Below are 21,028 nucleotides of genomic sequence, written 5' to 3'. Positions count from 1 at the left end.
AGCATATCCTTTGATCACAACAGAACTAAGTATCAATAATAACAACAAAATAAAATCTGGAAAATCCTCAAGTATTTGGAAATGGAACACTTCTAATTAGCATAAATGTCAAAAAATAAAAATAAAAAGGATATTAGGAAACATTTTCAACTGAATAAAAAAGAGACATCATGACATATCAAAATATGTGAGATGTTGCTCAGTATTTTACACAAAACTTTATAGTGTTGTATGTCTATATTTAAAAAAAAAAATTGCAACCCAAACATCTAAGCTTACATCTTAAGAAGCTAGAAAATGAGCAAATGAAACCCAAAGTAAATAGATGTACAAGCAGCAATCAGTGAAACAAAAAACAAAGAAATAGGAAAAAAAATATTTAAGAAACCAAAAGCTGGTTCTTTGAAAGATAAAATTGACAAAACTCTTACTAATAAAGATGAAAAGAGAGAAAGCACAAATTGTCCACATTAGAAACATAGACAATAAAATAAGGAAATATTACAAACAAGTTTATGCCAATAAATTAGGCAATTTATGTGAAATGGACACATTCCTTGAAAGACACAAATGGCCCAAACTAACACAAGAAATGTAGAGATCAAAAACTAATGATGTAATGTATGGTGATTAACGTAACATAATAAAATAAAAAAATAAAAAAAAAAAAGAAATGTAGAAATTGGAACCGCGCTGCTTCTGTTACGGTTTTCCAGCCCCAATCCCGGTTTTGACCTGCTCTGTGATACTGTGATAACTTCTCTTTTGCCAGGTAGCATAGAGGTACTGGAGGGCCCTTGCAGCAGAGAGGAACTTGCCATCCTTGTCCCAGGGTGCTCTTCCTCCTTGCTCCAGTGGTGTGTGGCCGCTAGAAGCATTTGGTACACTCAGTGATGCACCCGTCCCAGGAAGGCTGGGACAAGCAGTGGTATTTACAGGTCAACAGAAGAAAGGCAACTATATTTCAATGTGTGTGCAACAAATAATTGAAAAAGAAAATTTAAAAAAATATCATTTACAACAGCATTAAAAAACCATAAAATAGTTAATGATAAATTTAAAATACATGCGAAACCTGGTCTCTACAGAAAACTACAGAAATGGCTAAAAGTATGGAAAGCCTAAAAATGTGGAGGTGGAGCATGTTCATGGATTGAAGGGTCGATACAAGTAAGAAATCCCTTCTCTCCAAATTGAACTGTAATTTTAATGTAATCCCAAATAAAAATTCTAGAAGCTCTTTGCAGAAATATATAAGGTGAGTCTAAAATTTATACGGAAACTTTATGTTTACCTATATTAGCCAAAACAATTTTGAAGAACAAGTTGAGAGGATTTAAACTGAGTTGAACATTGACTATAAAGCTACAGAAATAAAGACAGTGTGGTATTTGCCTAAGGATAGACATTAAGTCAATAGAATAGAATACAGTGTTTACTTCTGGATGTACACATAGATAGTCTAATTGATTTTTGACAAAGGATGGTGTTTTCAACAAATGATTCTCAAAAAAAACTGAATATCCATATAGGAAAAAAAATGAACCTCAAACCTCACCTCTCAGCATATACAAAAAGAATGCAAAATGGTTCACAGACCTGAATATAAAAGCTAAAATATAACACTTCTAGAAGAAAACAAAGAATAAGATCCTTGTGAATTTGGGATAGACAAAGATTTCTTAGGACACCAAAAAAAAAAAAAAAAAAAAACTTACTTTTATAAAAGGAAAAAAATATAAAATGCGCTTCCAAATTAAAATTTTGTATTCTTGTAGACTTGGAGAAAACTATTTATAAAACATCTATCTGATTTAAAAAATTTCATCTGGGGGCGCCCAGGTGGCTCAGTCGGTTAAGCCTCCGACTCTTGGTATCGGCTCAGGTCATGATTTCAGGGTCATGACATCGAGCCCCGCATCGGACTCCATACTCAGCACAGAGTATGCTTAGGATTCTTTACCTCTTCTTCTCCCCTCCCCCTTACTCATGTGTTCTCTTTCAAATTAATAAACAAAATCTCTTTAAAAAATGAATCTGAAATATATAAAAAAGCTCTTACAACTCAATAATAAGACAGAAAAGCCAATTTTTTAAATGAGCAAAAGATCTGAATAGACATTTCACAAAATATATGAGTAATGACTGAGCCCATGAAAAGATGCTCAACATCTCATGTGCCTACTACACATCCACACACCTAAAATTGGAAAGAATAACAATATGAAGCATTGAAAAGAATGTGGAGCAACTGGAACTCTCAAACACTTCTGATCAGAGTGTAAAATCATACAATCATTTTGGAAAACAGTTTGGCAGTTTCTTATAAAGTTATACACTTATACATACACTTCCCAAAAGAGCCAACAGTTTCACTCTTTGGTATTAAATGAAAACAGGGACACCTGGGTGGTGCAGTTGGTTAAGTGTCCGACTCTTGATTTCAGCTCAGGTCATGACATTGGGGTCCTGAGATCGAGCCCTGAGTCAGGCTCCAGACTCAGCGGGGAGTCTGCTTGAGATTCTCTCTTTCATTCTCCCTCTGCTCCTTCCCCTGCTCTCTCTAAAATAAATAAATCTTTAAAAAAAAGAAATGATAACATATGTCCACACAAAGACTTGTACACAAATGTTCATAACAGATTTATTTGGAATCCCAAAAAGTGAGGGAAGAGAAAGACAAATTGTGGTTTAATCATACAGTGGAATATTCTTTGAAATAAGGAGCAAACCACTGATATACATAACAACATAGACAAATCTCAAAAGCATTATGCTGAATGAAAGAAACCATTCACAAAAGAGTACATAGTGTATGACGCCACTTCTATAATGTTTTGGAACAATGAAAACTTATCAGTAGCAACAGAAATCTGAGATGGGGGCAGGTGAGAAGATACTATTGCTCAGGTGCAACACGAGAACTTTCTGGGGCAATGGAAATGTTCATAGCTTGGTTGGGGTGTTGGTTTTGTGCATGTATCCATTTATCAAGACTCATTTAACTGTATACTTAAAATGGGAACATTTTATTGTATGTAAATTATACCACAATAAAGCTAACTTAAAAAATCTGCAGAGACCTGAAGTGGAAATCACTTAGACTTGGTTTTAATTAAAAATTTTTCTCCATAATCTGATATATTATAATATTGAGCTTTTTGTCTTTAATAGACATACAAAACTTCATTCAGTTTAGCCTATGTTAAACCATTACAAATACCAAAATTCTAATATTAGTCCAGTGAAGTTTTGAACTTTCATTTTAGAGAATTCCAGAATTTACTTTATTGACATGAACAATGGAGTTGTTTCTAGGAGGTCCACTAATGCTTAGATATAAATTATACTGCATGAGAAATATGCTCCCCACACTCAAATATAAACACATTTGTACTTTCATGAAATAAATGCATCTAACCACACTGAATATTAAAGGATGATCCAATTCTATGAGCTAGCAGAAGCTTAGCGTGCCCCTTCTTCCACACACAAAGATAAGAGAATGCATTAGCTGTGTTAGTCCATGGCCAGCAGCACACAAGAAGGCCGCGAGAGGCACCATGACATGAGACACAAGAAAATTGCTCCAGCTTCATCTGTAGACCCACGGAAAGCACTGGCTATGTGGGATTTTCTTCCTCCTTCCAGCCACCTGGGGAAATGTTCACAGAGAGTCTTAAGGGTTACAAGACTAAAGGTTGGATTTAAAAGAATTAATAACTGCAGATAACCCAATTAATCTGCTCATATCGATTACTGCAGGACTAGCTTTAGAGGTAGTTTATTAGTGAGGCATTTTTGCAATCACGACACATCCACTCATCATATCTATAATTCAAAAGCATCATCGTAAAAAGGAAAAGAAAAAATACTCTTTAGAGTGTTAAGACTAATGTGTTGAAGTGGTTTTCAAAAAGCAGCACTTCCAGTGTTCTTCAGCTCCCTACGGTGTGGTGTGACCTCCGGACGAGGCCATCCACTCACTCAGACACACAGTCGGTCTGTGATGATCGGGTTACTGCCATCCACACGATCCCTTGCGCGTGCGATGGAGAAAGCCAGCTCAGCATCAGTGCCAAGGCTTCGAGGTGTGAACCACCCAAACCACGCCTCACAAGAGGACCGCTGCACAGCTTGAATTTTAGGGGACATATCAGGTCATGTTAAAGATTCATCGGTTTCCCTGGGCACTAGTTCTAAAAATATCTTCCAGAAGATCAAGCAAACATGTATTTCTCTCCCCATTTACTCTTCACTATTGCTAGCCTCCAAGAGGCTCATATATTGATCCATCAAAAGAACTGGCTCTCAACCAAAACCAGAAAGAAAGAAAACCCAGAGAGTGGTTCTATGGTGCTCCGTGAATATTAGCTTGTGGCTTCCACATGAAAGTTGTCAAACTGTGCAAATTCAAAGGAGTGCGTTCCAATGGCAGCCCAGCCATTCTTCGGGAAACTCACAGGGATGTTCGTCCAGACATACCTGCCGTTCAGCATGCCAGAGGAGAACCGGCCCTGGAGGAAAGACAAACGCACCCCTTGAAGACGTATAAAAGTGATTCTCTGAGGTCTGTTTCTTAATATGTACGGCCAATCTAGTCAGTGGAGCAAACATCCTTCTCACTTCAGACCATGGCAAAACACAATTCCACAGTCTGAGCAAAAGCTGGAAACACAGGAAAAATTCTCTTAGAGGAAATTCTTATCTACATATGTAAAAAGTTTTCAAGGCACAAGGAAGACCTCAGGATTTCCTTGTACCCCACCGAGATGCTGTAAAACCAACAGAAATGTAAAACTTTCCATAACATCATAAAGTTTTAGACAAAAGCCCACTAAAATAAACATTTGTAATTTACAAGTACTTGCATGCACACACGTTGTCTAACAGCCGCCAGCTCTTTGGACGTGGCTCCTGGAGCCAGAGCATCCATTTATTGAAGTCCTTTTTGTCCCCATGTATAGAATATCACTTCAAAGTCACACGAAGAGCCCACCCTTAGGTTAGAAAAATAGTAACCATCAGTTAAACTGATGATTGGGGTGGGGGGAGATCAGGGGGTAAGAAGGGAAAATATCTATAGAAATGACTTACTGGTCACTGACAGAGAAAGATAAAAATAACTTCCTCAGACAGCTGCCATTCCTGCAGAGCCAAGTGCCCGGCAGCAGATACAGCAGATAATAAACACTAGCTCTTATTATCATTATTCTAGCACGTGTATGAGCATATATTCACAGCATATCAATTGCAGCTAAACATTTACAAGTAGCTAATTTCAAAGGGTAAAGAGCTAAAGATCCAAAGCACTAGGCTAAGGACCAAAATAAAATCTGTTTTTAAGTCACAGAATTACAATGCAATGGGCCTTAATTTCATTCTTTCATCTTATGGAGGGAGATACGGAGATGTGAGACTAAAGTCAAAATCATAGATTCACCAGCAGAGCTAGAACCTGAATCTTAGTTCTCCAACTCCACGTTCAGGGAACTCACATTCCCACTGCCATATACGTGCGCAGCTCTCTGCAGCCCTCAAAGGGGCCAATAGGGACTATTAACACTGAGCCAATACAGGGTCACACAGCCTAGCTGCACTTCATCCCCTCCCCACAGCCGCCTGCTGGGCGCGCCCTCCAGGCTGCTCCTCACACCAGGCACATCTCAGCTCAAAGAGCACCAACGTCAAGAGCCCTTCCCCTGGTCTCTCCACCTAGAGAATCCAGACAGGGGAGCTACTTTGTCTCACTGTCCCATTTTTTTCTTCACAATTTGATTGACTGATTTGTTTTTTTACTGTCTTAGAACAGGCGGCAGCCATCTATGGCCCACAGGCCAGCCACCTATTTTTACAAATAAAATGTTATTGGAATCACAGCCACACACATTCATTTATCTACTGTCTGTAGTTGCTTTCTCACGACACAAGCAGAGTTGAGCAAAGTTGCACAGACCAGATGGCTCACAAAGCCTAAAATAAAGACTTTGCCAACCTGTGTCCTAGAAGAATACAGGCTCTAGGAGAGCAGGAACCTTGTGTGTCTTGTTCACTGCTGCATCCCTAGCACCTAGTAAAGTATACATACAAGGTGCTTAATAGACATGTATTGAATGAAAGAATAAAAACATTTAACCCTAAAACAACCTTACAGAAGTTATCCCCCTTTTACAGATAAGGAAACAGAAGCTCAAAGAGGTGACTAACTTGCAGGAAGTTAGCAGGTGTCAGCAAGGAAGTATGCACACAGGTCTGCCTGGTTCAAACATCCCTACTGCTGGGGCATCTGGGTGGCTCAGTCGTTAGGCGTCTGCCTTCGGCTCAGGTCATGATCCCGGGTCCTGGGATCCAGCCCCGCATCGGGCTCCGTGCTCGGCGGGAAGCCTGCTTCTCCCTCTCCCACTCCCCCTGCTTGTGTTCCCTCTCCCGCTGTGTCTCTGTCAAATAAATAAATAAAATCTTTAAAAAAAAAAAAAATCCCTACTGCTAACAACACTCACTTCATTCCCTAAGGGAAGAGGGGCAGAAAGGAAGATGGGGGCTGTTTTATACAAGGTGGTCAGGAAAGAACCTGAAGGAAGTAAGGGAGTAAACTATGTAATCAAAGATTTTGGAAAGTCAACACACTTTAAAGTGTGAGGCTGGATAATAAAAGACAAAGCAATATAAAGAACAAAGTTCAGAAATAACCTATGCACATGTGATGATTTGTTACATCAAAAAGGTGGCCGTTAAATCATAGGCAAAAGGACAGTCTATGTAATAAATGATGATGGCTATCCATTTGTTTAAAAAAAATTATACTGGGCTCTTCCCCCTTATGATTCACAAGTAAATTCCAGATATATTAAAGACTTCAACATGGGGGCACCCGGGTGGCTCAGTCGGTTAGGCGTCTGACTCTTGATTTCAGCTTAGGTCACGATCTCAGCTGGGATCTAGCCCCACGTGGGGGCTCCGTGCTCAGTGGGTAGCCTGCTTGGGATTCTCTCTCTCCCTCTGCCTCTGCCCCTCCCCCCCGAAATAAATAAAATCTTTAAAAAAAAAAAAAAAAGACTTCAGGGGCGCTTGGGTGGCTCAGTCGATTAAGCATCTGCCTTCAGCTCAGGTCATGATCCCAGGGTCCTGGGATCGAGCCCCACATTAGGCTCCCTGCTCAGCGGAGAGCCTGCTCCTCCCTCTCCCTCTGCCTGCCGCTCTGCCTACTTGTGCTCTCTCTCGATCTCTCTGTCAAATAAATAAATAAAATCTTTTAAAAAATAAAAATAAAAAGACTTTAACATAAAAAAATCCTAAACTTGGTTTAGTTTAGAGAACAAAAAACGTTCCTCATCTTGAGAAAGGTGAAGTTCTTCTTAAATAAAACACAAAAACAATAAAAAAAAAAAAAAAAGTGAAATATTTGACAGAACCAAAATTTAAAACTTCTATTCATGAAACATACCATAAGCAAAATTAAAATACATGACAGGACAGAAGAAAATATCTGTGACATACGTAACAGACAACGGGTCACTACTCAGAATATATAATAAATTCATATGAATCCATCAGAAAAAGAAAACACAATAAGAAAATGAGGAAAGAATATGAACGGGTAACTTTAGAGAAGAGAGAAAAATACAAATAACCAATAAACATAAGGGGTGCAAACTGCCTCGTTATCAAGGAAATATAAATCATGTCAATTAGTTTGAAAAACAATCCTTAAAAATAGGTAGTATCGGGGCGCCTGGGTGGTTCAGTTAGTTGGGCATCTGCCTTCGGCTCAGGTCATGATCCCGGGGTCCTGGGATCCAGCCCCGCATCAGGCTCCGTGCTCGGCGGGAAGCCTGCTTCTCCCTCTCCCACTCCCCCTGCTTGTGTTCCCTCTCCTGCTGTGTCTCTGTCAAATAAATAAATAAAATCTTTAAAAAAAAAAAAAATCCCTACTGCTAACAACACTCACTTCATTCCCTAAGGGAAGAGGGGCAGAAAGGAAGATGGGGGCTGTTTTATACAAGGTGGTCAGGAAAGAACCTGAAGGAAGTAAGGGAGTAAACTATGTAATCAAAGATTTTGGAAAGTCAACACACTTTAAAGTGTGAGGCTGGATAATAAAAGACAAAGCAATATAAAGAACAAAGTTCAGAAATAACCTATGCACTTGTGATGATTTGTTACATCAAAAAGGTGGCCGTTAAATCATAGGCAAAAGGACAGTCTATGTAATAAATGATGATGGCTATCCATTTGTTTAAAAAAAATTATACTGGGCTCTTCCCCTTCATGATTCACAAGTAAATTCCAGATATATTAAAGACTTCAACATGGGGGCACCCGGGTGGCTCAGTCGGTTAGGCGTCTGACTCTTGATTTCAGCTTAGGTCATGATCTCAGCTGGGATCTAGCCCCATGTGGGGGCTCCGTGCTCAGTGGGGAGCCTGCTTGGGATTCTCTCTCTCCCTCTGCCTCTGCTCCTCCCCCCGAAATAAATAAAATCTTTAAAAAAAAAAAAAAGACTTCAGGGGCGCTTGGGTGGCTCAGTCGATTAAGCATCTGCCTTCAGCTCAGGTCATGATCCCAGGGTCCTGGGATCGAGCCCCACATTGGGCTCCCTGCTCAGCGGAGAGCCTGCTTCTCCCTCTCCCTCTGCCTGCCGCTCTGCCTACTTGTGCTCTCTCTCAATCTCTCTGTCAAATAAATAAATAAAATCTTTTAAAAAAATAAAAATAAAAAAAGACTTTAACATAAAAAAATCCTAAACTTGGTTTAGTTTAGAGAACAAAAAACGTTCCTCACCTTGAGAAAGGTGAAGTTCTTCTTAACTAAAACACAAAAACAATAAAAAAAAAAAAAAGTGAAATATTTGACAGAACCAAAATTTAAAACTTCTATTCATGAAACATACCATAAGCAAAATTAAAATACACATGACAGGACAGAAGAAAATATCTGTGACATATGTAACAGACAACGGGTCATTACTCAGAATATATAATAAATTCATATGAATCCATCAGAAAAAGAAAACAATAAGAAATGAGGAAAAGAATATGAACGGGTAACTTCAGAGAAGAGAGAAAAATACAAATAACCAATAAACATAAGGGGTGCAAGCTCCCTCATTATCAAGGAAATATAAATCATATCAATTAGTTTGAAAAACAATCCTTAAAAATAGGTAGTATCGGGGCGCCTGGGTGGCTCAGCTGGTTGGGCAACTGCCTTCAGCTCAGGTCATGATCCTGGAGTCCCTGGATCGAGTCCCGCATCGCGCTCCCTGCTCGGCGGGGAGCCTGCTTCTCCCTCTGACCCTCCCCCCTCTCATGTGCTCTCTCTCTCTCTCATTCTGTCTCAAATAAATAAATAAAATCTTTAAAAAAAAAAAATAGGTAGTATCAAGGGCAGGCTGGGTGGCTCAGTCGTTAAGTGTCTGACTTGGGCTCAGGTCATGATCCCAGGGTCCTGGGATTGAGCCCCTGCTCGGCAAGGAAGCCTGCTTCTCCCTCTCCCACTCCCCCTGCTTGTGTTCCCTCTCTCGCTTTGTCTCTCTCTGTCAAATAAATAAATAAAATCTTTTTTTAAAAAATAGGTAGTATCAAATATTATTATAACTGCTATAAAATGGATACAGCTTGGCTAGCAATAGGGCAGGATCTGTCAAAATTCAAAGTGCAATTCCATTTCTAATTATCTGCCTAATCAAATACCAGCACATGTGCGCCCCAAGAGGCATGTAAAAGACCCTCCCCTCCACCTGCAAGTAAAGCCAGCCCAGACCACCTCTGTTTGCCATGAAAGGGAAGAACTGGGAACAAAGCTGGGCCCATCGAGTACGGCCGAGTTAAATACACAACGCCACACCCAAACCAGATGCTCAGAACATATTGTTACCGCCTGAAAAACGTGTATTGTCATTTTGGGTGGTTGGGTAAGAGATGAGAACAATTTGAAAAAGTTATCTGATTTCCATATTTAACTGCTATTCTAACCTACACCAACTTTTTTTTTTTTTATTTAAAGATTTTATTTATTTATTTGACAGAGAGAGACAAAGCGAGAGAGGGAACACAAGCAGGGGGAGTGGGAGAGGAGAGGGAGAAGCAGGCTTCCCGCGGAGCAGGGAGCCCGATGCAGGGCTCGATCCCAGGACCTGGAATCATGACCTGAGCCGAAGGCAGACGCTTAACGACTGAGCCACCCAGGCACCCCCTAAACTACACCAACTTACGGAAGAACCATATTGCCAGACAGCAGCAGTGCATTACACAGAAGTTTCTACATAGCATCCCTTGGATGCATGTCCATCAATAACTCATGATCGCCCAGTGATTTTGACAAATATTTTTAGATGCCATAATCCTACAATTAATCTGGTATCTTCTTTGACAAAAGTATTCACGGAAACCAACTTCTAAAAAATTGTACTTATCGCTGACAGTTACTCTCAGCCACCAGAAATAAATTTATAGGCTCCAATTTATAATCTTGGTTCAGCCAACTTGGAAAAAAATAATTCAATTATTGACTATCTACCAATTACCCCTGAGTTTAAAAAACAGAACCAAAATTTTAAAAAACTGCGGAGTGATAAAGTCAATAGCTGGTGGTTCTCATGCGGGTTTACCCTGACACACAGTATCACCCTGGGGTCTGCTGGTTTGCTGATATCCTGGCAGATTCTCTGCCTGTTTCCATTACTACATTTATCACACTTTTCCCCTCTCATCTGATAACAGAAAATGCCAGAAAGGCATAAGAAAAGAATATTTTACCTCCAGGCATTCCGATCAGCAATACTTACCTTAATAATTAATGTGAGTGTATACCAAGTTTTTGCTGTAACGTCAACATGTCCTAAAGCATATATGATCCATCCAGCTGCAACACAAAAAGATTATCCTAACGTGATATATTTTTAAAATTGAAATTACAGAATTACATAGCTCAGTTAGGGTTCTCAGGCAGCATTTGTATGTAGTAAAGTAAGCCTTAATAAAGATCTGCATTTCCAGATCTACCACTGATTTAAACAAAACATCCTTCATTCAGGCATGCATTCCACAAGCATGTATTGGGATTCTACTCTGAGTCATATATCATATGTGAGCTCACAGGAGAACCAGTGACATAAACTTACAAACCAACCACAGTATAATGTGTTAACTTCTACAGTTCAGGCGTAGATTTATGCTCGATCGGATTGGATATAAAGAATAAGGAGTAGTGGTCAAAGGTCACTATAAGATTTCTAGCTGGCGTAACTGGTTACATGGGAATAGCATGAACTGAGAATTAGAGGGAGAAAACAGTGAGTTAATTTGGGGATAGATTATATTTGAATGCCTGAAAGAAACCAGAATAAGACGTTGAGTGGGCAGTTTAAAACACAAGAACAGTGGGGACTAAAGACCTGGATGTAAATTGCTGGTTCCAGTTCTGCTACTAACTCATTTTGAGACTTTGGGTAAATCAATTAACCTCTCAATTAACCTCTCCTTTGGGAAAATCAATTGGACTGGGCAATTACTGAGGAACATTCTAGATGGGTCATGCTATGATTTTGCAATCTTACTCTAGGGTCCTTATAACCCACTCTTTATTACTTGTGGAGCCCTCTCCACCTTAGGAAGAGGCAAAGAGTAGCAAACTATAGGAGAGAAGATTTTTTACAAATGCAGGGGGAAGCCAAGAGACAAGGAATCAAGAAGACGCAGCACCAATACGGTCTGTTTCAACAGAGCGGGGTGTACTAACACCAAAGTGAATTGGACAGAATTCTACACGGACACATTCTAAGCACCTATCCTGTATAAAACGCTATTCTACATAAGACAAGGGCTGTTTAAGATGAATGGAAAAAAGTCAAGCTGCTTTCAAGTTATTAACTAAGTTGGGAAACAGGATTTCTCCATTTAAAGCAGACCCATCCTTCTCCTTGTATTTCCATAAGCACACTAGCACACTCTTGCAGTCTTGCTTTTTATTAATGGGGTTTCCTGGCCATTCTGTCCCTATACGTCCACCTCACCCCAGTCTATGCAAATCCTACCCTGACAGCCTAGCTCGGCTCTACCTGAAAAAACTCTGCACCATTTCCTTTAACCAGCTGCCTCTCTAAACTCTCCAATTTTGAATCATTTACATGTGTTGCATGTGCTTACATGTGTTGCGTCTCTTCGCAGTTAGACGTACAAGCCCCTTGAGGTAAAGCTCTCTCATTACACAGTAAGTGACAAGCTCACCGTGGCATATTTCATAGTGAGTCATGTGCTACAGAAGAAGTCACTTACCTAGATCACCTGTAACTCTGTAGGTTCCATTTGCAAAAATCCAGAAGAAAACCCCTCTGGCGCTTCTAATCAAGATACCACCTTTGTTTACTCTTCCGGCAATGAACACGCCTCCCTTCTCAGGAGTCTCTATGTAAACATCACACGTTACAGTCAGATTGGACCTGCAGAATGAAACTGTTCGTTAGCGCTCTTAATTGTACTGCTCCGGATGCCGCACAAACGTGTCCCTTCACAGCCTGTGCTAAGTCTGTGCTTATAGCAGGGATGGGCTTCGAGAATCTTCAGTGATGAAAAAAAAAATATCTTCATTGATGACAGTTTTAAGTTTTATGTGGCTGAAGTTAAGTCATTTCATTGCCTCTTTTAATGTTACTGGAAAATAATATTTATTGTTTTTAAGTCTCAACACATTTCTTGTCTCTCTACAATAAAACAACTTCTCATCCTAAGAATATAATGTTAAAAGAAGGCTTTTTCTTTTTTCCCTAGGAATACATAAAAGATCCATTCAATTCAGAACAAAGAAAGTTTATTAAATTTCCATCAGCTAAGAGAAGCAGTGTAGGCAAAGCTAGGGGCCCCTAGGAGAACATAAGCTACTTTGGGGCTAATTTTTATCTTTAACCCTACCAAGACTTAAAAACTCCAGAAGAGGGGCACCTGGGTGGCTCAGTCATTAAGCGTCTGCCTTCGGCTCAGGTCACGATCCCAGGGTCCTGGGATCAAGCCCCGCATCGGGCTCCCTGCTCGGCAGTAAGCCTGCTTCTCCCTCTCCCACTCCCCCTGCTTGTGTTCCCTCTCTCTGTCAAAGAAATAAAAATAAAATCTTTAAAAAAAAAAACTCCAGAAGAAAGATCTCAAATTATTTCTCTGCAAACACAGAGACAACTCTATATTGACTCTACAGCAGGTTTTCAAATTTGAACAGCACTGACATCACCTGGAGGGCTTATTAAATTCAGTCTGTTGGCCCCACCCCACAGTGTCTGATTCAGTAGGTTTGGGATGGGGCTCTTGAATCTGCCTGTCTAACAAATTCCCGGGTGATGCTGGTGTCCCTGGTCCAGGAATCCTACTCTGAGAGCCATTTTCCCCTACGGAGCTTCTCTGTCCATACAGGGACAGTAAAACCCTGCCTGCCATTACTGATTGACAGGGGTACATCAAAGGAGGGGGAAAATTCAGCCAACCAGAAACTACTAGAGCTTTAATAGTGAGCTCTGCTCCAGGCTTCTCTTATAAATGCTACTAGATGCCTTCTGCAATGATACAACCATCCCCAAACCTACATGATCTCTGAAAATAATATACCTCCTACTCAAACTCTAACTGCAAACAGGAAAGAAAGCCTGCACAAAGCCAAGTAATAAAGCGAGCAATTTACCTAAAATATAACTAAGAATGTCAAGAAATATATTTTGGAAATGGGGGGAAAAGAGACCTAGAATGATGTGGCTTTTATATTTCTCAGTTTCTTATCAGTGAATTTTGCACAATAAGATTTTACTTTGTAAAGAAAAATATAAAAAAAAGAAGTAGCTACAATAGACGTGCAACAATCCGGAAAATCCACAGTGAATCATCTAATCAAAGCTGGGCTACTTTACAGGAAAATCAGATGCAAAGTTAACTAAAGCCCAATCTGTCTTGTACCTCCTCCCAAGTAGAGGGAGCTTTTCTCTCTGTAGACTGTCCCCAGCAGGAAACCATGAGGGATCAAAAGTGCTCCATACATCCCCTCCCTCTGTTCTGGTTCATCGGAAGTGTAAGAACTGTCAGCACCAGAAACTTACTCTATTTAGAGTCAGAGTGGGAGAAGATCTAACCTCCTTTTTTTACATCCCTTTCCAGAATAAATATTCCCACATCAGAACTTGGAGGCGATTTCGAAGACAACGAATGAAACAGAATAAAAGTGTGGTCTCGTCTTCCAGGGCCATAATCTCTTGGTAGTGCTGAGGACACAAAAACTGGCCAGTACATTAAGTAAATTTAACCAAAAGGATGCAGAGTTTGGATGTGTGCAGTGAAAGGTAATTCTGTGATTTTGTGATTGTCCTCAGGTCCCAACCAAAGCTTACTAACAAGATGGAAGTCTTGAGTAGCTTTGGGAAAGTCTACCCTCTATAGTCCAATTACTGTGCTGGTACTTAACTAAATCTAAGGATGATCGAGGAAGTCCCCCTGCAAACACATCCTAAGAACTGATGACAGTATGTGCACACTGAGAGCCGACTTTAAAATAGCGCTACAGGTAAACCACCCTCATCCTCCCTCTCGTCCTCTTAGGAAGGAGACAATGATTAAACTGTGAGGTGGTAGTCCAAAGGGTATGGGCTAAGCTAAGCACCAGACAGTCCTGGCCTCTCGCCCCAGTTCTAGAACTTACAAGTATGGGATCTTGGGTAAATCTTACCCTCAAGCCTTGGTTTCCCAATCCATAAGGTGGGGAGGATGATAACTCTGCCATCGGTAGTTATGGGAGGCTCATACCCGTGGGTAGTATGATCGAGTTTTCACTCCCTCCTTTCCCTACAGTAAGGGGGGATTGCAGCCAGAAAACAGAAATGAGCATGGCACATGTGGGGATCTCTGAACAGATCCCCAAATATTGGGAAATAGCACGTAATAAATAGGAAGAGCCCAAATGTGAAAGGGTCTTGGAAGTCAGGCATAGACGTGTAGATCTGACTGGGTTGCTGGAGACAGTCACTGCATATTCCTGAGCAGGCGGTTGCACAATGAAAGCAGGGCTAAGAAAGATGAAAACAGTCCCTTCTTGAAGGGCATCGCTGCTCTTTCCTCATTCTTTCTCATTCAAACCATGTCACTCTTTCCCTCTTTCCCCGCTTCCCCCTCCCACTCCCTTACCCACTGCAGCAGTAAAGATGATCATTACTACTTAAATAATGCAAAATCTTCTAAGTTATAAAGTCGTTTGGTTACTCTCTGAATAGTGCTCTATCCCCTCTCTACTACAATTAAAGAGTCTCTCGATTTTTCTAGAGTCCCAGCCAGAAATAAGAGTTTGTCAGGGAGAGCCACTCTTCTGTAGTATTCACAAGCAAGGAGGATAACAGTTGTTGCAGAAACTTAAAGGTTTTCTATGGTGGCTGGCTTCCAAACTGGTAACCAAAATAATGGGGCCCATCCCTTAGACCAGTAAACCCAGCCACCTGTCTCATAATAAGACCATAGGTAGCAAATGAAAAACCACACATCCCACTGGCACGATCAGAAAATCCAAGGTAAAGTGTCTACTACAGAGATGTGGGATAAATGGCATTTTTGCTGTATAAAAAGACAAGCCAGCAAATTAGGCAAGCATTCTTCATTGTACCCATAAATCTCCATGGTACTGTACAGGTTCCGGAAACCGGGTAACTGAAAATTTCTCAAGACTTACAGCAGAGCTTAGAACTAGAATTTGGGATTTCTAATAGGGAGAAAGGCAATAGAGAAGGGATAAAGACTTTGTGCAGCATTCCACAGATAAATAAGTCAAGACTCTTTTCAGATTTACCTTCCCTGCCCGGTCCGATTTCCAAGTAATAGATACGGCTGCCTGGTGACTTCGCGTAAACAGTTACTACCACTAAACCTGGAATGCTTGACTTCTGTGTTACAGAATTATACTAGTTAAGAGAAAAAATAGAAAAGAAACACCTGAAACAGGTATAATAAGTCAGTACATGAGAATCCCACAACTGACTTATAGGGAAGGTGAAGTTTTGGTTTGTCATTACGTTTTAAGTGTAGAATAAATACGCATTGTCCCTTGAACAAATGCCTGAAGAAAAGAGCTGAATTCACTCACCAAGTAAAAGCTGATTTGCTTTTCACTATTGCCATCTACCGTCACCCGGCAAATAGATTTTCTACGAAGGCTGAAACGGTGTAAGTCTAGAATGGATCCAGCAGGTGGCAACACCAGATCAATAAATCAACTCTCCAGCAACACCAAAAACAACACACAAATCACAAAGCCTGTTTATAAATAAATATTAAATTATAACTGGATCCAAAAGTCCTCAATTTCTATATTAAAAGCAATCTGTTCCGGCAGCAATCACTATTAAACTGGGCAAATCTGAGGGAAGGACACTGAGGCAGCATAACCACGTGCTGGCTTGTGGCCATGACATTCAACAATTACCACACACCCATTTAGTTCTTGTACAAGGAAGACCATTGAAAAGTCTTCACTTCAGAATGTACCTGACAATATTACAAGGTTATTTCAGCTAGATCTACATTAAGGACACCAATTTTATATACCATTTGTAATCTCCTATAATACTGATGGTGTTGTATGCATCAGCAGCCCAAGTAATGGGCCGCTGATTGAGAACTTGGCGTAGCGTGAAGCGATGCTCTCCAGGGTCTTCAATGTTCGTAAAGTATTCAAAGACGCCAGTCTGATCAGCAAAATTCGGAGCTTCACTAAAAAATGGGTAATCTGTTCAGAACACAATTAAATTCTCTGGTTAGTATAAAATCCTCCTCTCTGATATTTTATGGCATATTTTGAAACACTTTTGAAAAGTCCTAAATAAGTAAATGATACTTATAACAAGCGGAAGTTTAGGAGTTAGGTTAATAAAGAGATTGATTTTTGTATCATCGTTATTAATACCAACATGATCAGTTTGATAGACAGACTTTACATATTTAATCCTTGCAACTGCATAAGAGGAAAGATCATGAGTTTTAGAGAAAGGCAGACCCAAGGTTTAAATTCTAGTTCAGTCTGTCCTCCTGGCCAAGTTGTTTAACTACCCTGTGTCTCAAGTACCCTCCTTTCTAAGTGGGCATGAGGACAAGAGAATTAAATAAAAGAACGCATGTAAAGTGTGTACATAAACCAGCACCTAGCCAGGGCTCAATAAGAGATAGTTTTGTTATTTCTAGTATCTGCCAAACGAGGTTCAACATCCCTGGTCACAGGCATCAGCTGACAGAGGATTAGAAAAGCCTCACTATATCAACTATAGAATTTACAAATTACAAATTTTCTTCTATTTCTAAAATGAAGCAAAAGCAGTTGGGCCTAAGCTATCTATCAATCTTTTCTTTTAGTTTTATTAAATTAAATCACAGTCTTAGAATGACAAAGGCTATAGAAGAGCAATTTTAGTCATAATCTTACACCTAATTTCACACTTCATGCTTTTCTAAGTGTTTTCATGTTCATCATTTGAGAAATTAAGAACCACGTAAAGGAGTGCTACAGCCTGACTTAGAGTTTTTAGTTTATTTTGTAGTCAATGAAGTATTATACTTTAGATTTGAAGGTTTAGAATTGCCTTTCAGTTTTCAGGTCATAGAATAAGTAATTCTGGTATTGGGGGAACTTCCCTCTTGTTAACTAGGCCATATCCCACACAGACTCCTTTACTGAAGACAAGAGGAATTACCTTTGCCAACACCGAAGTGAGCAACAGATTGCAAAGACATTCCTGGTGGCATAATTCATGGATTCATCTAAGAGGCCACTTTAGAGAATCGCAAGAAAACAAAGCACAGAGCCCCCCTGAGGGTCCCTGTTGTCCGTGTTATGCAAATAACCGAGAGGACTCCAGTACACAGTCCAAAGGGCCTTGTACTGCAATTAACCAAGATATCCCTTCTGGGGAAAGGGAGCGGAGACCCTGCAACCGTGAGGGTGACTGGGAGGGGGTAGCAGGAGTCTCCAACCAGCCATGCTGGAAAGAGCAGCCCTGCAGACAGGAGGTTCAAGAGTGCTCTCAATGGCAGTCCCCCTCCCTGCTTCTCTCCTACAGCTGCGGATTTGAGGAGCAAAGAAGAGGGCCATCTGACCCTGTCTGTGAGATCCAGAAGCTGTACGTCTCCTGGTCAACAAGTTCTGGCACGTACTGAGTGATCTGGGGTTATACCCACAAGGACGGTGCCTTCCAACTTTTCAAGCAGTTTTCCTACATTACCTAAAATCAAAAGCTTTTCTGCAGCTTTAGGACAGATCTTCCTAGAAAACCAGGAGAGTGCAAGTATAAAATGCCCGGGTAGATAATGAGGTGAAGTACCCAAGGGGAGCATAACTGCCCTCAGCACGCAGTCCACTAGCCCTGCAGAAAGTGAAGGACCTTGACCTCCACACTCATGGAGGAAACCAGGAATGGCTTTCGTGAATGTGGGTAACAGGGCAGTGGCAGGGTCACAAACCTTAAGCTTCACCAAAACCAATAGCTTTCATTCTGACAATGACTTCTATGTTTTTTCTGGCGCTGAAAAATACAGGGCTCTCAAGCTGAGAGTCTCCTTGAGGAAATACCAAAATGAGGTCTCAGTTTCCATGTGGACGTCAGAGCTACACTTTACAGGTGTTCCATCACACACCCGTCTGACAGGTAGAAATCTACCCACTACTGCTGGAAATGGAAACCACACTAAGTTTTAGTAAAAACAAACAAAACTTACCAACATCGAAATCATCTTTATAAATTCGTGGGAAGGGCTGGGACTTTGGAGGCAGTGGGTAGCTGCCCTTGCCCCCGGTTGTGAGAGTGGTGAGCGTGAAGAGCTCGTCCTCCTGCAGCTCCAGGGTGAAGGTGCCACTGCTGTCGAGAAGCTGGAAAACGAAAATGCGGAGGTCAAAGCCAGGTGCTTTGGCTCATAGCATCTGGGCAAAATCAACTTCTTGAAAAATCAACTTAAAGAAAAGCCAGACTCACTTCTGCTAAAACTTCATAACCACTCATGAAGGCCACACCCAAAATCAAGGCCTTGGGGGTCTTTTTCCTTATTTAGAAGACTTTATAAAATTATACTTTGTAGATAGGATTTTAAAAGAATTTCCCTCTGTGGAGGGAAGGAGGACTAGATGACACCAAAATTTCTATTTGTCTATTCTTTGCCATTACACTGTAAGCTCCTCAGAGCCTGTTTATATTCAATACACATAAATAAGAGATCTGCTTATTTACTTTTTAGGACTTTACTAAGGGAGAAAAATCCATAAAATCTCACTGATGACTCAGCTGTTAATCACAGAAAACCTTTTACTATTAAGAAAAAAAAAGGTCTGGGCGCCTGGGTGGCTCAGTTGGTTAAGCGACTGACTTCGGCTCAGGTCATGATCCTGGAGTCCCGGGATCGAGTCCCACATCGGGCTCCCTGCTCAGCAGGGAGTCTGCTTCTCCCTCTGACCCTCCTCCCTCTCATGCTCTCTGTCTCTCATTCTCTCTCTCGCAAATAAATAAAATCTTAAAAAAAAAAAAAAGAAAAAGAAAAAGAAAAAAAAGGTCCTACTTCTGACATGTTCAATATATATTTCAATTAGCAAGTTAGGTTTATGTCACATTTATGCTTTTGGCAGCTTCATCTTTTTAAGCCACTTCGCCACAAAATGAGGGGGAAAAATACATACCTCCTAGGGCTGTTGCAAGGATTAAACAACATACTGTTTATAAAGTGCTTTGCTCAGTGCATGACCTTCTCTATAGAAACACTCCCTATATCACAGCTGTTCTATGCTACATGTAGACCTCTGAAGACACTAGAATCCTCTGCATAATTAATGTAGGCATTAGATGTATGCCCATTTTAGGAAATTTGAGCAGTTTTTTTTCTACTTTGAATTCAAGGGGCTTATACCATATCTTTGCTTTAATAATAAATTATTGGTCAGATCTATGAAATACGTAGCACCATATTCTGGCTCAGGTAATACCCCAAATGATATATTCCTTATGGGGAAAATTGATTTTAATGTGCTATTTCTAGCAATTTGTTGTGCAAAAAGCAGACTGCTCTTTTTTTAGAATTTAATACAGAAATGGTGTTCAATCACTGATAGTGACTAGTTGATTCACAGAACATTAATAATTTCCAGGAAAAGTAGATTTGTGTCAATTAGGTGAAGTAATGTGTTCACTTGGACCAATTCACATTCTTTGAAACGTTTCCTGAGGAACTACCATGTGCTAAGTGTGATAGCAGGGACCTGGGGTAAAAAGCTAAAGAAGGCAGGGCCCCAATCCTCAAGGTGCCCAGTGTAGTGGGGAAAATGCTTAACTAGGTAAGCACCTACTCCTAGATGGCTATGAGCTAGGACTGGTGGGGAAAGCTTCACAGGAAGCAGCACCTGAGCTGAGTCTTGAAGAACAACAAAGAGATGAAGAGAAGGCATTCTAGGAGAAGGAAGAAGCAAGTGCAAAGTCACAGAGATGAATAAAGTGACATGCCATGCTCTGAAAAAGACAAGAAGTTTGGTCTGTGAGGACAGGCCACATTAGTAGAAGAACATGCATCGAGAAATGAAAGCAGTCTTTTACCTCATGAGGTGGTAACGAGGGTCGTGTGCTATGCTAAGGGATGTGAATTCACAGGAAAAATCACTGAGGGACTTTGAGCAATGGATTGACAAAACTCAGATCTGCATTTTAGACACATCATTCTAGTAGCAGTGTAATGGGTGGCCAGAGAGAGTCACATTAGAGGCTGGAAAAACAGGAAGTAGTTTCCAAAATCCAGGAGAGAGATAATAAGGAACTGAAATAAGCAGTAGCAGTGGGAATGGAGAATAAGGAATGTCTAAGAGAAATGATAGAATGCTCTGGACTTGACCAATGCGGGTATACAAAGATAGGGTGGGCGGGAAAGACAGTCTCAGATGAAACTCAATTTTCTGACTTGGGCAGCCAAGGGCAAGGGCAAGCCAACAAACTAAATGCTAAGAGCAAACACACCTATAAACACACACACTTCTATTATGCCTTCAGGAAGATTTC

The 21,028-nt window shown here is 40.6% G+C and overlaps 1 protein-coding gene across 3 annotated transcripts in view; it reads right to left on the bottom strand.

Annotated features, from left to right (window-relative positions):
* Positions 1–2,636: 2,636 nt before the first annotated feature.
* Positions 2,637–21,028, bottom strand: part of GALC (galactosylceramidase) — a 62,828-nt gene continuing 44,436 nt past the window's right edge. For 2 of the 3 annotated variants that reach the window (XM_021679620.1, XM_044918429.1), the window contains 5 exons: positions 18,717–18,867; positions 16,557–16,737; positions 12,276–12,439; positions 10,787–10,863; positions 3,583–4,517 (listed from right to left, as the gene is read on the bottom strand). In XM_021679620.1, coding sequence (XP_021535295.1) covers positions 4,371–4,517; positions 10,787–10,863; positions 12,276–12,439; positions 16,557–16,737; positions 18,717–18,867 — 720 coding nt within the window. In that variant the 3' untranslated portion in view covers positions 3,583–4,370. Of the gene's footprint in view, positions 4,518–10,786; positions 10,864–12,275; positions 12,440–16,556; positions 16,738–18,716; positions 18,868–21,028 lie in introns of all 3 variants that reach the window. The other variant, XM_021679619.1, reaches the window with a different exon arrangement.

This window comes from Neomonachus schauinslandi, chromosome 9, assembly GCF_002201575.2.
Source record: "Neomonachus schauinslandi chromosome 9, ASM220157v2, whole genome shotgun sequence".
NCBI lineage: Eukaryota > Metazoa > Chordata > Mammalia > Carnivora > Phocidae > Neomonachus > Neomonachus schauinslandi.
The sequence above is the reverse complement of the archived record's forward strand: the minus strand, read 5'-3'. Positions and strand labels throughout refer to the sequence as shown.